This window comes from Monodelphis domestica, chromosome 5 (assembly GCF_027887165.1).
Source record: "Monodelphis domestica isolate mMonDom1 chromosome 5, mMonDom1.pri, whole genome shotgun sequence".
Taxonomy (NCBI): Eukaryota; Metazoa; Chordata; class Mammalia; order Didelphimorphia; family Didelphidae; genus Monodelphis; species Monodelphis domestica.
Window position 1 is genome coordinate 88,924,908 of NC_077231.1, and position 15,975 is coordinate 88,940,882.

The 15,975-nt window shown below is 41.3% G+C and overlaps 1 protein-coding gene across 1 annotated transcript in view; it reads left to right on the plus strand.

Moving 5' to 3' along the window:
* Window positions 1–15,975, plus strand: part of UTP20 (UTP20 small subunit processome component) — a 101,267-nt gene that overhangs the window by 38,739 nt on the left and 46,553 nt on the right. Inside the window, exons 21-27 of the mRNA XM_007503306.3 lie at window positions 1,716–1,953; window positions 4,885–5,082; window positions 6,598–6,688; window positions 8,220–8,305; window positions 8,724–8,849; window positions 13,969–14,135; window positions 15,226–15,434. Of these exons, the coding sequence (XP_007503368.1) occupies window positions 1,716–1,953; window positions 4,885–5,082; window positions 6,598–6,688; window positions 8,220–8,305; window positions 8,724–8,849; window positions 13,969–14,135; window positions 15,226–15,434 (1,115 nt within the window). The remainder of the gene's footprint in view (window positions 1–1,715; window positions 1,954–4,884; window positions 5,083–6,597; window positions 6,689–8,219; window positions 8,306–8,723; window positions 8,850–13,968; window positions 14,136–15,225; window positions 15,435–15,975) is intronic.

A 15,975-nucleotide genomic window follows, 5' to 3' on the forward strand; every position in this document is an offset into this window, starting at 1 on the left:
TTCTGCCCCAAAGACAGTGGGGAACCATTGAAAAGTCTGATCAAAAGAATGAACATTCCAGGTCTGGGCATAATAAAGATTATTCATATGACAGAATGAGGGAAAGCCTGAAGAGGAGAACAGTGGGAAGACTGGGGACCATGTCATAGGAAGGAGACTCTGACCTCTTAGGAAGTGCTGAGAGCTTGTACCAGGAGAGGCAGTGAGACTTCCAAGAGTGGAGATGAGTGATGCCTTGGGGGTCCTCTTTATTTGTATCTTAGGTTCTTATATTGCTTACATTTCCCATTGTATCCCAACCTTTTCCCTTTACAACAAAGATCATCCTTTATAACAAAAGACCAAGAAAAGAGGGTGAAAAAATTCCATAAAACTAATGTAGCAAGTCTGACAACTCCCACTATTTCCCCACATCTTTAGAGGAGCACCAGAATGTCCTTTCTCACATCTATTCTCTGGGGCCAGTGTTAGTCTCTATACTTCCATAACATTTATTTTGAGGTTGTTACATTCATTTATATTGTTTTGGTTATTGTTTATTTTGTTTTCCTCATTCCACTTATGTCATTCTTTATCCATTTATATAAATCTTACTCCAATTGCTTACAGCACAGAAATATTTCCTTCCATTCATGTACAATAGTTGCTCCCTACCTGATGAGCACCTATTTTATTACTAGTAAAAAATACAGCTATAAATATTTTGCAGCATATGGGCCCTTTTTGTTGTTGAACTCCTGTTGAGAGCAGGCTAGCAGGGGAATCTGTTGTCAATGGGTTTTTCCCTTTTAGATTTTTTCCTTAGCATGATTCTGAACTACTCACCTGAATAGTTGGACATGTTCACAGCTCCACCAACAATGTACAAGTGTGCCTATCTTTCCATAACCTCTCCAGCATTTAGTGTCCTAACATGCAGTCATGTTTGCCCATTTGTAGGTGTGAGATAAAGTCTCAGGGTTATTCTGATTTACTTTTTTTTTTTTTGTTAGTGATTTGGAGCATTAGTAGTTCATAATTAATTTTTTTGAAAATTATTTCTATCCTTTGACCACTTACTATTGGGGAATGGCATTTAGTTTTCTTTTCTTTAAACCCCTTGTCCTACTGTTCTAGAATTGATACTATTAGTTCCAAGGCAGAAGAGTGGGAATAGATAGGCAGTTGAGGTTAAGTGACTTGCCCAGGGTCACATGGCTATGAAGCATGTGAGGTTAGATTGGAACCTAGTACCTCCCGTCTCCAGGCCTAGTGCTCTATCCACTGAACCACCTCACTCCTCTTGGTTTCTGTGTTTGTGTTAAGTTGGGCTTGTTTGAAGTATAAGGTAGCTGGGGTCTAATGGATTCTATAATCTGGAAGACCTTCATTCAAATCCTGCCTCTGGCCCACTTTGCCCATGTGACCTGGGCAAGTCAGTGAACCTGCCCCAGGCAGCTCTCAGAGAGGTTTCAGTTGCTGAACTGTTGCCAATCTGCAATGTTCTCCATGGGCAGTTCCCTCTACCAGTGAAATTACAGGTCAGATCCAAAAAATGAAGAAATGCTTCTCAGATGAGAAGTGGGCATAGCAGTTTTGGCTCTCCTATTGTGATTAGTCTAAACAGCATTTGTCCTATTCATGCTTATTATTTAAGAAGGAAAATAAACCTCATCATATCATCTCAGCCATATTTTCTTAGGGCCACTGTTTTTTTGTTTTTTTGTTTTTCACAGAGAAAGAATTACAGAATGATTCCAGAGATAAACATTTTCGAGATAAAGGTGTTGAGAAGACTGAGACAGGAGATGTGGGTGCCCTTTATCATGAACAGCTGGAGCAAAGAACTGATTGCAGGGAGAGGCTGGACCACACCAACTTTCGCTTTTTGCTCTGGAAGGCCCTGGCAAAATTCCCGGAGAGAGTTGAGCCCCGGTCCCGAGAACTCTCCCCACTTTTCCTGAGGTTTATCAAGTAAGTGATCCCCCTACCCCCATCTGTTCCTAGAATTTTCTGAGGGAGAGAGGAGGTTTGAAAATATTAATAAAGTCACTGGGCTAGATAGAAAGCTTGGGGATTGTTTTTGGATGGATGGGTATTAGGTATTGTGCCAGTATTACTTATAAGTGCACCAGAACCAGATTAAAACATAATTGGGAAATAGTTCACAAAATAAAAAAAGATACCATAGAACACAGAGAAGCTTCACAGGTGGTTTTCTAAGTCAATGTGTGGCCTCTATGCATGATCCTCTATGGATCCTTTTCTTATGGCTTACTATTTTCCATTTCTATTTGAGTTTGCCATCTTTGTGTAGACCATTAGCTTGTTGAAATAATCAGTGTCTCCTATAATGAGAAATCCATAGAGGAGAGGAATACCTAGTTATTTTGATACACAGTGGGCAAAGGGTTGTCTTTTGTCATTTTGGACTTAGTCTCCCTGAGCCTCAATTTCCTCATCTTCAATAAGTGGGGAGGGTAGACTCAGTAGCTTTCCAGATAGTTCCCTTCTAGTTCTCCAGTTAATGGCCTTGTCCCCCCTGCTTCTGTCTGGGGTGCTATTTGAGGGTTAGCCTGTAAGTCCTGTGATGTGAAAGTCTGGATCTGTTGAGCCTGATAAATGGATCCACCAAGGCCCTGTCATTTGAGTCTCCTCATTTGCTATTTCACTAATCTGTCTTCAGTCCAGGGTGGAAAGAAAACCTCTAGTGACCCTTAGTCAGAATGTATCTCCAGCTTCTAAACCTTGTTATATACTCCTAGGGAAGAGCCTTCCTCTCCACCACAGTTAAGATCTTCTTGCCTCTCTGTTCATTGTTTTATTACTCATCACAACTCTTTGGGGATATGGCATCAACAAATGGGCTTGCTAAATTGTGTCTCTAATATTAGTTCCAGGGAGTATTTTGTAGGATACTATGGGGGTCCTCTTAGGACAGCATCCTCAGGAAAGGAGTGATGGCTTTTAAATTCCTTTATGACCCATTGTGGTTCTTTCTTGAACCTAATAGTTCTATAGAACTTCTCTGGCTATCCTCAAAGTATAGTATTTATAAAGTTTGCTCTGTGTGAAAGGGAAAGAGTATCTTCGAGATAGAATTTCAGTGCTAGAAGGGCCTCCCAAGATCATCCAGCCCAGTTGGTACCTGGACAGGAATCCTCTTTCTGACTTGCCAAACATGGCCTTCTAACCACTTTCAGAAGGTGGTGGAGAACCATTTCATTTGGAGAGTGATGGTTGATTTGGAGTGGGAAGGGACCTTCAAAGTTGCCTAGTTTTGCCTTCTTTTTCTGCAGTTGATTAAACTGAAACCTGCAGGTGTTAGATGATTTCTTTGAGGTCACAGAGCTAGTGAGAGGCAAATATGTGATTCCCACCCAGGTCCCCTGACTCCAAATCCAGGGCCCTTTCTTCTGCTCCATGCTTAACAACCCTCCTGGCTTTATTTCATGGTAAAATCTGCCTGCATAGCTTTCACCAGGAGCTCCTTGTGACCAAGCAAAGTGTGATCCTATTATGTTCAGGGAATCCAAGTGTTGAAACTACCTTCTGGTAGCTGGGTGCTGGGACACAAAAATAGAAATTTAATTGCTTGTCCTCATAGACCTTTCATTTTACTGGAGAGATAGACCACTTATACTTGTAAAGAAATAAGGAGAGCAAAAGGAATATTGAGCCAGACCAAGGCTAACAATTTGGAGGATCCTAGAAGACTGCATGAAAAAGAACAACCAAAAAACCCAACAATGACAGCACTTTAAGCTTTGTAGAGCACTTTGCAAGGATTATCTCATTTGATCTTCACCCTGGAAGGGAGGTACTGTTGTTATCCTCATTCTACAGATATGGAATCTGGAGTGAACAGAGGTTCAGTGACTTGCCCAGGATCACATAGCCAGGACGTGGCTGAGGCTGGATTTGAACTTGGGTCTTTCTGACTTCAGGTCTGGTGCTCTGCATCTGCATCTGAACAAATCTCTAGTTCTAGATCTTTAGTTCACTTTCGACTCTGTTTAGAGAGATCCTTAGTGAAGCAGTCATTAGGACCACCGGCCTGTTCCCCCAGAGATGGGCTTAGCCCCCAACACCAGGCAAGGAGGAGAAACTGAGGCAGCAGCCCAACACCAGGGACTTTAGCTCATCAATTCATAGCTGGAAGCCCCTGTTCTTCTTCTCCTTAAAGGTAGCCAATTGGTCCAAACATGAGCTCAGAGCCAGGGCAGGGACCCAGGGCAGGACTGGTTAGCTGGCTGTGGGGAAGAATTTGAGAATGGTTTGCCAGTACAGTCCCTAGACAAGAAGAGATGGAAGTGTGGAAGGAGCATGTCTTCTCTGAGCTTACCCAAGGCCCTCGGGCCTGACTGAGAGACCCTTGGATGGGTGCTCCTCACCTATGCTTTGGGTCATTGGTGTTTTGGACAGTGTTTATTTTTAGTATGCTTTCCTTGTTCCTCTGCTCTTTGCTCCTCTGTCAGCCTTCTATGATCACAAAGACCCAGGCCTAGTCCTTCTTCCAAATGATACGTCTTCCCAAGCCTGGAGATAGGGTCATTCTCTCCTTCTTCCATCTTCTTTCTCTGGGCTAAGCACACTTAACTCTATTGGCTTCAACCAATCTTCTCAAGGCATGAATTCCAACAAGTTAGCTGGAGCCGAATGAGAGAAAATCCAGCTTCTTTGGGTACTGAGAGATGGCCATACCAATGAGCTGCAACGTTTTGTACTTCACATCATAGCTGGGCGGGCTCGTCAGCCAGAACATTTGCCCTGCATCCCCTGGACCCTTTCAGCTCCTCAGGATCCCCCTGGGAAATACCATTGTGAGCAGCAGTAGCTGAAAATGTCAGTTTGCTGAGGCCCCTTCATCCCTTTGTCATTTGTTCTTTCTCCCCCATCCTCCAGCAATGAGTATTATCCAGCTGATCATCAGATCGCCCCTACCCAGGATCTCCTAAAGAAAGGCGGTGCAGCTTCTGAGGAAGAAAGAGAGGAGGGGAGCCCTGCGGAGGGCCCCGAAGGGGCTGGGGAAGAGGAGGAGCTGGCTGATGACACTGTGGTGCTCGGGTTCCGAAAGAAGAAGACTAGGAGGGCTGCAGCCAAGTGAGTTTCATCACCCTTGACCTAGAGCAGTAAGGGGCCCTGGGGAATAGACCCATGAGGGCAGAGATGGCACCCTGCTCTCCCCCGGCCTCCTTGACTATTTTCGGTGTTTCCCATGAACTCTCTGGCTTCTAGTTGCTTATAAACTTATTTCTGAACCGTAGACCATTAAAGCACAAGGTGATGGTACTAGCCTGCATGTAGGTAGCTTTGAGGTTTGCAAAGAGCCTTACCTTGACTGGTTCATCTGATCCTCAAAACAACCTAAGGAAGTGGATGCTGTTATTATCCCCATTTTATAGATAAGAAAACCAAGCCTGAGAGAGGCAAAGTGAATTGTTCCCTGGACACAGACAGTAAATGTCTGAGGCAGAATTTAAACTCAGATCTTCCTGACTCCAAGTCTGACTCTATCCACTGAACTACCCAACTGCCTCCAAGATTAATTCATATAGGATGTTTAAAGGAAATTATCAGCTCACCATTTAAATAAAGATATTTTAAAAACCTTTAAGTGCCCATTTACTAATGAATAGCTAAGCAAAATGCATCACACAAAGTTTTCTACTCTTAACAACTATATCTTTACACTCGGAGATTTGTGCCAGAGAAGTTTCCTTTCAAACTAAGGATTTCGTTGTAAGGGAGGGAAGGATGATAGGATTTAAAGCAGCCTCAGAAATAACAGCTCACCCTACAGAAATAAGCCAGCTGAGTAGGAAAACTGCTAATCTTATTTGACCTGCTTGTTTGGTGAGCAAAGAGTGAATAAACGATGCAGGTTGGTCACATACATGGACTCCCAGCGCAAGAAAGGAGCTCAGTCGCTCCCTCCCCATCTAGTCTGTGTGAGGAAGGGGCAGGAGAGAACAGAGGCAGGGAGCCCCTAGTGATCAGGGCAGTGTCTAAGCTGTATGGAATAGATTTGGAAATGGAGGCTTCTTAACATTTTTCAGGTTCATCACGCTAAAAAAAACTTTAAACCTGTACTTGAACAGAGATCCCCTCTGTAACATTAAGGACTACTTGAAGACCTCCAACAAAGAGGAAGCTCAGGCCCCTGAAGTATCTCCAGTACACTTGGACTGAGATGATTACGTCTTGACATGTCTTTTCCCTTCTTCTTCCCCTGCTGTTCTTGGTCTTGTAGTCTGGGAGGTTTCCCCTCTGCTTTGCACGGGACAGCTCTTGTCTTCTCTTCTCTGGGCTAGCTACCCCCAGCTCCTCTGACCAGCTCTCATGGCTCTTGCTCCCACTGATGGCAGGGGCTGGGCCTCACGGGGAGGGGTGACTGAATCCCAGGAGTGTACCATGGGGTAGGAGGTGATAGTCCAGGGGTGGTGGCATTTCCTGCCAAAACGGCATGGAGATATTAGAGATACCTCCTACATGAATATTACTCATACATGATTGTTACAGCTGCTCTCACTGTCAAAAAGTCAAAGTATTAATCACATAGTGAAATTTTAAGAAAGTGGTGTTCATTTTTTCACTTTTTTTCCTTCTTTTGTTTAGGCAATTAATTGCTCACCTGCAGGTTTTCTCGAAGTTTTTAAATCCACGATCCTTATATCTGGAATCCCAGTTATATGACCTGTATCTGCAGGTAAGTGAAATGAATTGTTGGCTTTCCCTGGGGGTCTAGATTGGATTTGGAAGAGAAAGACCTCAAAGTTCATTGAAACTAACCTATTTCTGAGAAAACTGAGGCGCTGTCTCTCTCTCTCTCTCTCTTTCTCTCTCTCTCTCTCTCTCTCTCTCTCTCTCTCTCTCTCTCTCTCTCTCTCTCTCTCTCTCTCTCTCTCTCTCTCCTCCCTCTCTCTCTCTCTCTCTCTCTCTGTCTTCCTCCCTCTCTTTCTCTCTCTCTCTCTCTCTCTCTCTCTCATTCAAAAGTTTTTGCTTGTTACATTAAAGTTCCCAAATAACTTCCTCTTTACTGCATTCATTTGACAAAAAGATATAGGTACATAGAAAACTATGTCCTCTCATAATTTATTAGTTCTTTCTCCGGAGATGGATGTACACAAATCATTCTTCAAACTCTTTCTGTATACTGTTCTCTTGGTTCTGTTCATTTCACTCTTCATAATTTCATGTAGGTTTTTCCTTTTTTTAACCCTATCCTTCAGTCTTAGAATTGATACTTCATATCCGTTCCAAGGCAGAAGAATGGGAAGGACTAGATGACCAAGGCTAAGTGACTTGCCCAGGGTTACACAGCTAAGAAGTATCTGAGGCCAGATTTGAGCCCAGGTCTTCCCAACTTCAGGCCTGGCTCTTTCTCCACTGTGCTACCAAACTGCCCCTGATAAGGACAGTTTGTAATTATTTTTTTTCTAAGTTAAAGATGGCTTTTTGGCATAAGGTGAAATTTCTAGAGTTGTTTCACCTAAAGTTGTTTAAATTGAAATGGGAAAGGAATTCCAGTTTTTGGTTTGCTTTTCAAGCCCTTTCAAAAGAGACTTATAAGAAGGTTCATTTAATTCCAGTAAAATAATAAGCTTTGGATGCCCTTATAAAATCTCAAAGGAAACATGTTTTCCCATGTAGATACTTAATAGGTTGAACTTTGTGAATTTCATTAATATTAACTTCATTTCCGCTTAAAATGAGGGGCATGAGAATGCTTGGTTGTTGGTATGAAGTCAAGGAAGATGTGTTCTGACACTCCCATCCACCCTCCTACATACATATGCACATGTGCACACAGGCAGGCCCTTGCTTTGGATTACTACAAGGCCAGGGACTTTCTGTATGTAAAGTTAGGAGATTAGATCAGAAATGACTTGTGGATGTAGTGTTGACAATATACATTTTTGTGTTTTATGTCAATAACAACTCCTTCCCTAACTCCCTTTCCCATCTCTATCCTTTTGAAGGAGTTAGAGGGAAATAGCTTTGGGGAAAAAATGAAAATTTCTGTATTTAGCAGTTATCATGGGCAAATGATTTAACTGCTTCAGACTCCACCTGATGCTCTGAAACAATTACTTATGGAGGTGTTTTAAATGGGAGGGAGTTTCTTCTTTTTGATTTTCTCATAGGCTGAAATTACAGGTCCAGATAGGGTGGGAGGATATGCATGTTTTTATGTGACTTAAGCCTTTTCTGATCATTTCATAAAATTTTATCCATAGTTATTATTGCATCCTGAACAAGATGTGCAAAAAATAGCCCTGGAGTGCATCATGACCTATAAGCACCCCCACATACTTCCCTACAAGTAAGTAGGGGTGATGCGGGAGGGTTGCTCTGCTGTTTTCAGTAACAATCATTTTTATTTTCAGAGTAGGAGAACAATCCTTTGTTTCAAATTGAAGAAGAATTTGACTTATATCCTTTTCCATGCACATAGTAAAATGAATGCTTGGTAAAATGTTGAAAATTTAATGAATTAAGAAAAGAATAATTATAATTGCTAGCATTTCCTTCGGAAATTATCTTTTAGAACATAAAGACAATTGTTAGTTGCCAAAAAAATCTCATTTACCTCCCCGAATTCCTATTTTGATATCTTGTCTTGATTTAATGTTAAATGTTATTTAGTTTTATTCTTGCCTTGTGAAAAGATGAGACTGATGAACTGCTTTAATTGTGCTTGTATATCATATGACCCTCTGATTTATATCCATTATCTCTAGGGAGAATTTGCAAAGGTTATTGGAAGACAAGAGCTTTAAAGAAGAAATTGTCCATTTTAGCATTTCAGAGGAGAATACAATTGTGAAAACAGCTCACAGAGCTGATCTTTTTTCAGTTCTTCTAAGGTATGTTGACTACAAATATATGTGTGTGTGTGTGTGTGTGTGTGAGAGAGAGAGAGAGAGAGAGAGAGAGAGAGAGAGAGAGAGAGAGAGAGAGAGAGAGAGAGAGAGAGAGAGAGAATCAGAGAGAGCGAGTTGGGGGAAGGGCAGAGAGAGAAAGAGACAGAGAGAGAGAGAAAGAGAGAGAGAGAGAGAGAGAGAGAGAGAGAGAGAGAGAGAGAGAGAGAGAGAGAGAGAGAGAGAGAGAGAGAGAGAGAGTGAGTGAATGTGAGTGAGTGTTGGGGGGAAGGGCAGAGAGAGACAGAGACAGAGATAGAATAGAAAAGCCAGCCTAGAATCAGGAGGACCTGGGCTCAAGCCCCACTGTCAACATATACTAACCATCTGATCCTCAGCTAACACTTAACTTTGCAGTGCCTTAGGCCATTGACCACTCTCTGAGGTTATAAAATGCAAGGCCAAAATACCCATCTGCCTTGTTCAAGTTTGTTCTTTGGAAGTTCCCCTTAGCAGTGAAATTACAGGTCCAGTCCCATTCATTTTCTATCCCTGACCTCCTAACAAGCAGTACTAGTTAACATTTATCCATAGAACTCTTCTCACATAGAGCTCTACATTTTCTAAGGCTATGAATCAAGACTTTGCGTCCCTTTGGTTGGTATTTCTTATAGAAGTTACTTAAGAATATTCATTTCATGTAATTGTGAACAATTTGAAATTATCCTTTTTGAACAATTATTGTTCATTTCTTTTGGAGGAGTTGCTTTAATGTTATATATTTCTATTTGTTTTCTGTATCTAGGCTGTCTCAGTCTCATATGATATTCTTATCAGAGCTACTTCATAGAATTTTTCCCCATTTGACCATTTCCCTTTTCTACTAGTTATATGAATTTTGCTCGTGCAAATTTTCAACTGCATTTAATTGAAATAATATAGTTTATTTTTTATTTGGTTAATAGTCCATGTTTTGCTAGTAATTTGCCCCAATACCCTACGAAAGGTACATGATTTAGTTTTAATATATATGTATATATATGAATGTATATTCTTATTATATGACCTTTAAAATATAGGTAGTTAACTTATTTTGAGTTTTTTTTATGGTATTTAAGGTTAGTTTGAATCTACTTTCTGCCAGGTTTTTCTGTTTTCCCCTCAGTTTTTGTTAAGTAGAGAGTTATTTCCTAGTTAATTTACATTTTGGGATTACTGAGTTCATAGTTATTTCAAACTGTTGTTTAGTTGAATAGACTCCATTTCAAGTAAGGTTTTCCTCCTAAAGAGGAAATCATTTTTTAATCACTTCTACCAATGTGGAGAATCATTGTAGTAGAGTGGAGAGAGAAGCTAGGTTTGGCTTCTAACTTTTGCTGTAATTAGTTCTGTGATCTTTGGTATGTTGTTTCACCTTTATTATTAGTTTCCTCCTCTAAAATGAGGAGTTTGGACTAGATCAGTAGTTCTTGGGCTTTATTGTTTCCTGAATCCCTGGACTCTTCAGAGTAATATTTGTAAAGGAATAAAATATATGGTATTCCAAAGAAGCCCATTATATTAGCAGTCTTATAAAAAGGAATTAAAGGTCACGAACCTTAGGTCAAGACCCCCTGGACTGGAAGATCTCCGAGATCCCTTCCATCTTTAAATCTGGGACCTATGAATCCTGCTTCTCTGTCTTTCCCCCATTTCTCCTGCTAAATCCAATCTCAGAGAAAGTCTTTCCCTTCCAATACACAAGAGTCCTTCCAGTACTCAGCTGCATTCTCCTCAAGCCAACCCGCCCTCTCTCACAGATCCTCAGGGTAGAGTCCTTTCACCAACCATGTTGCCACACTCACAATGAAAACCATTTCCTTTTGCAGATGGGATGGTTGATGTTTCAAGGGCTGAGATGACTTAGCCATAGTCACACTGGTGTTAAGTAGTAGAGTTCTTGTTGTCTTTCCTGAGGTTTGGCACCAAGATCTACACAGAATTGTCCAATGTGTGGCCATGACAGAGCTTCACTTGACTTATTGGAATGCTGCTGCACATTAATTTAGGCAGCCTCAGGTGACATTTCCTTTCTTTGAAAACAGCACGATACTGACTCTATATGCTATATGGTTTGGGTACTCAGGGCCTTCAATCAGCTCCTTCTTTGCAGTTATTCAATCTTAGCTCTTCACCCCTACTGTGAGGCTCATCCTAGTGCGTCAGGGGGATGCCTGAAGGGCCACCACTTGGCTCAATTGCGATGGGAAGGCACCAAGTGCTAGAATGAAAGAGTCTTAATGAGAATCATAGGTATATTATGTAAAGCTATGATTAATAGTTTGCTGGAAGGGTGTAAACCTAAGCCCGTTCCCTCTGAAGGAGCTGCAGAAATGTGATCTACTTTGGGGTGGTCCTTCATTACTATTCAAACTGTGACATTGCCTCCCAGTTTCTCTCCATGTATGGAACCATCCTTAATGTCATCCAAGCCAATTACTTCCCATTCAGGTTTAATACCTGTGAATTTGTTTTTAATGGCATCTTATAACAAGCATAAATCATCTTACTTTCAAAAAGTACATTTGCAGGAATGTACAATATAATAAATACCAGATCTTCTTTCTTAGTCTCTTTTGTCTAGAATGTGACATTATGCAAAGCACATTGTAATTCTTCAGGGGTAGTAGCTTCATAAAAGACGGGTAGGGATACTCTACGGTAGGAATGTCAAACTGAAATAGAAGTGGGGACCACTAAACTATACATCAGGAATCCTGAGGGTGTAGAGTGACTTAGAAAATCAAATGTTATCTATGATTCATTACATTTTTAAGATTATGTTAAATTTTCCCAGTTAGATTTTAATTTCGCTTGGGGGTATTGTGGACCACATGTGGCTCATAGCCTGAGAGTTTGCTATTAGTATTACCAATGTCACTGACCAAGATTGGTTTTGCTTCCTCTACAACTATTTTTTTATTTTTTTAGTTATCACTTAAATAGAAGAGAATAGCTTTCATGTAGATGATTTCCTTACCTTTATGTCATTAACAACTTGGGTGACTTCTTCATTCACATTCACCCTAGAAATCATGATGCTGGGGCTTGTGGTGCCTTCAGTGGCTGCCCCTTACTCATTGTCATAGGTTAGGAAGAAAGAAGAGGAGGAGCCAGCATGGCCTCTTCTTGATCACTATTACTATCTCTTAAGTGCTCCCATCTCTTTTTTGGTGATTTCCAGATTTTTGCAGTAAACTAGAGTCAACTTCATTATAACTTGTACTTGGAATAATTCATCTTCTTCCCCTTTGATAAAGAAAATGAGGGCCACATTTGCCCATCTCTGGTCTCATTAGTACTTTACTCATTTACCATAAAATTTTCAAAGATCCCTGAGAGTAGTTCAGCAATTGTTTCTGCAGGTTCTTTCATTAAGGACCCAATTGCACTATAAGTTCTCTTGCTGTTGGCTCCATTTACCCCTTTATCATTAGAGCTCTGGACTCCTTCTGAAGGTCCCTGTCTTCAGTAGCATGATAAGAGTGGAGACATCTATGCCCTTTCATCAGCAGTTTCTTTTCATTGGCTTAAATCTGATGAAGGTGGACAGCCCCCTCTTGGCTGCTTTTCCCCAAGATAGAGATATCATCAACTGTTTTGTTTGTAGCCAGAGACAGAGACAGAACATTAGCCAATATCCAGTGATCCAGGTCTTCCATCATTGCTGCACTAAGCCTTTATGTCAATTTTGTGATTTTTTTTCTCTAGAAATCATCACTTGTTCCTCTTCCTGTCCTGAAGGTCTATGGAATACTCTCCCATCCTATTGTTCTTCTTTCTCTTCCTTGAGCCTCTGCTTTAGGGTCATGAAATTCTTCACTGGTTCCTAGTTTCTTGGCATACGGTGGTGCTCTACCCACTCTTTTCATTGGTTTATTTACCTTTTTTTTTTTAATTTTTAATTTCATACATTGTTCCTTGGTTACAAAAATCATTTTATTTTCCTCTCCCCTTCCCCACCCCTCCCATAGCTGATGCGCAGTTTGACTGGGTATCGCCTGTGTTCTTGATCAGAACCTCTTTCCATGTTGTTGGTATTTGCAGTAGGGTGTTAATTTGGAGTCTATTTCCCCCATTCATACCTCCTTATTTACCTTTTAAAAGCTTCCTTTTGAATAACGTATACTCTTCCATTGTCATGTTCCATCATTTTCCTATTGTTAGATCCTATGTTTTCTTTAGTTATACTCTTTTGTAAGTCAAGGATAATAACAATGAATATATTTCAGATTATGATAATATTTAACAGCTTTATTATTTTAAATGGCAATAGAGAATTATGGGCTTAGGTAGAGTGTATGATTAATCAAAAGGTACTCTATATGGTATGTTAGCTGCCTAGCATCCTGTCTGATGAAGATCTTGGTTTCATTCTGGCCTTTGCCACTAATTATCTTTAGAAAATCACTGAACATTTTCAGTCTTCAGTTTTTGTGGGTACAAAATGGCAGGCAAGGTTGTAATTTTTTTTTTAGTTGTCCACAGTTTGACTTTTCAAAATTTTATTTAATTAATTAATTTAGACTATTTTCCCCTGGTTACATGATTCATGTTCTTTCCCTCCCCTCCTCCCTCCTCCCTCCCAGAGCTAATGAGCAATTCCACTGGGTTTTACATGTATCATTGTTCAAAATCTATTTCCATATTATTACTATTTGCTATAGTGTGATCATTTAAAGTCAACATCCCCAATCATATCCCTATTGACCAAATGATGAATCATGTTTTTCTTCTGTGTTTCTATTCCCACAGTCCTTTCTCTGGATGTGGATAGTGTTCTTTCTCATATAAGTCTCTCAGAATTATCCTGGGTCATTGCATTGCTGCTAGTAGAGAAGTTCGTTACATTTGATTGTACCACAGTGTATCAGTCTCTGTGTATAATGTTCTCCTGGTTCTGATTCTTTCACTCTGTATCAATTCCTGGAGGTCTTTCCTCCAGTTCATTATTCTTTTCAGCACAATAGTATTCTATCACAAGGTTGTAATTTAGACCATGATATTCTACTATGAGGAATTTCATTAAAACAGATTTTGAAGTGGATGGATGGAGAATTAACCCCTTTTACTTTTGATTTTGTAGAATTCTTTATGGACGAATGAAAAACAAGACTGGGAGTAAAACTCAGGGCAAGTCAGCCTCTGGCACACGCATGTCGATTGTCTTGCGGTTTCTCGCGGGGTCATCACCTGAGGAGGTCCACATGTTCTTAGACCTGCTATTTGAGCCTGTGAAGCACTTCAGAAATGGTACTGACCTGTCTTAGCCACCTCTGCTGTCATTTAGACTTGGCCTGGCTGCAGCCTCTAATTCTGGGTAGCAGGTGCTCTGTGCTGTGTCTTCAGGGGAGTTTGAACTCACTAAAGGAATGGGCTCCAACCCGGCCTTGTGTTTTCTTGGTTTCAGTTTTATCATATACAAAATAAGTTTGTTGTTACCTGCCCCTCTGGGCAGTTATGGGGAAAGGGCTTTGTTTACCTTACTACAGAGTAGCATAGGATTGGACCTGGGCTTTTGTTGGCAAAGGGAATTCCAGATGAGGGAACTCCTCTCCAGGTGCAGATGGCACCTTCTCTGGGACTTAGAGATGTAGAGAATTTCCCAGAAGAGAAGTAACTTGTGAGTCACTGAGTTGTCTCAGCAGAAGAAACTGAGGCCTCTCAGTCAAAGTGACCTGCTTAGGGCCATGAGGCCAGGGGGAGCTGGGTGGTTCCCTCTCCACTGTTAGACTGCCTCACTTGGTTGGGGTGGGGTGATTATTTATTCTCTATCATGGATAAAGTGGCTAAGATAGCATTTGGTGAGGGTGGGATGGACAGTGGGTGGCTGGTGGATAAAGCCATTAGAGGAAGCTTGAAGCTGTGAGCGATCTTTAGATAAATAAGTCAGGGACCTACAGTGGGACTTGTGAAAGGACTTCATGAGTTCCTTCTCCCTGTGCAGGCCAGCATTTGTTCTGTTGTTATTCAGTCACAGACAGCCCCTCAGACTGTCCCCACATCACACAAGCAGTGTGTGTCAGGCCTTGGGCCTCATTCTTCCTGACACCAAGACTGTGCTTCATAAAGTGATGTCACAGGGGTTTTCATAGTCCAACTGGAACTCTGAGGCCTCAACCTCCTTATCTCTAAAATAGGGAGAGGGAGTTGACTGGGTATTTTAATGTAACAAATAAATTTAAAATTGAGATAATAACAGCACCAGCCTTACAGGATTGTTGTGAGGATTAACAAGGTCCTGTTTGTAAAGAGTTATGCAAACCTTAAATGCCTGGGCTAGTAAAAGGAGTACTAGTAACCCCTTTCCTTTTCCTATCTTTGTTTCTCATGTCATTGTTAGGCTCTTGCCACTCTGCAGTTTTGCAAGCAGTACAAGACTTGGATTTGTCCAGAGTTATTCCCTTGGGTCGTCAGCATGGTGTCTTCAATAGTCTGGAGCTGGTGTTAAAGAATATTGGTCACCTGATCAGCCCCTACTTACCTGAGATTCTGCAGATCCTGCTCTGTATGACAGCGACTGTGTCCCACATCCTTCATCAGAGAGAGAAGGTAAGCTGGGTGGCCATGTAGTGGCTTTGAGGGTTCTGTGGGGTATCCTCCCTGATGTGGGTTTTCAGTGTTGCCCAAAGCTACCCACCAGCACATGGTTATTGCAGTAGGTCACTGCACACATTAGTGAATGGAAAAGGTGGCTAGTTTAGGTATTTTCTTGGCCACCCCTGGACAACAGAGATTCTGACTTATGCCCACCCCACGATATTGGGGATAGTCCAAACAGAAGCACATAATTCACTGTGCACTCTTGGAACTTAAGCTCCCTGAAGGCTGGGACTGTCTCTTTTGTCTTTGTGTCCCCAGTGCTTATGCTTATTGGTGAGAGATTTTAGGAAAGAAGGCTCATCTCTCTCTCTCCCCTTGAGAAGATCCTGTGCAGCCCCGAATTCTATTACTTTAGACTTCTCATCTTCAACCTCCTTGACCCCTACAGCACCTAGTGGTGCTTTTGGCTCTTTTATCCATCCCTTGTTTTCTCTTGGTTTTCCTTCTATCTCCCTAACTAACTTCATCCTCTGCTTTCTGCCCTGCCCCC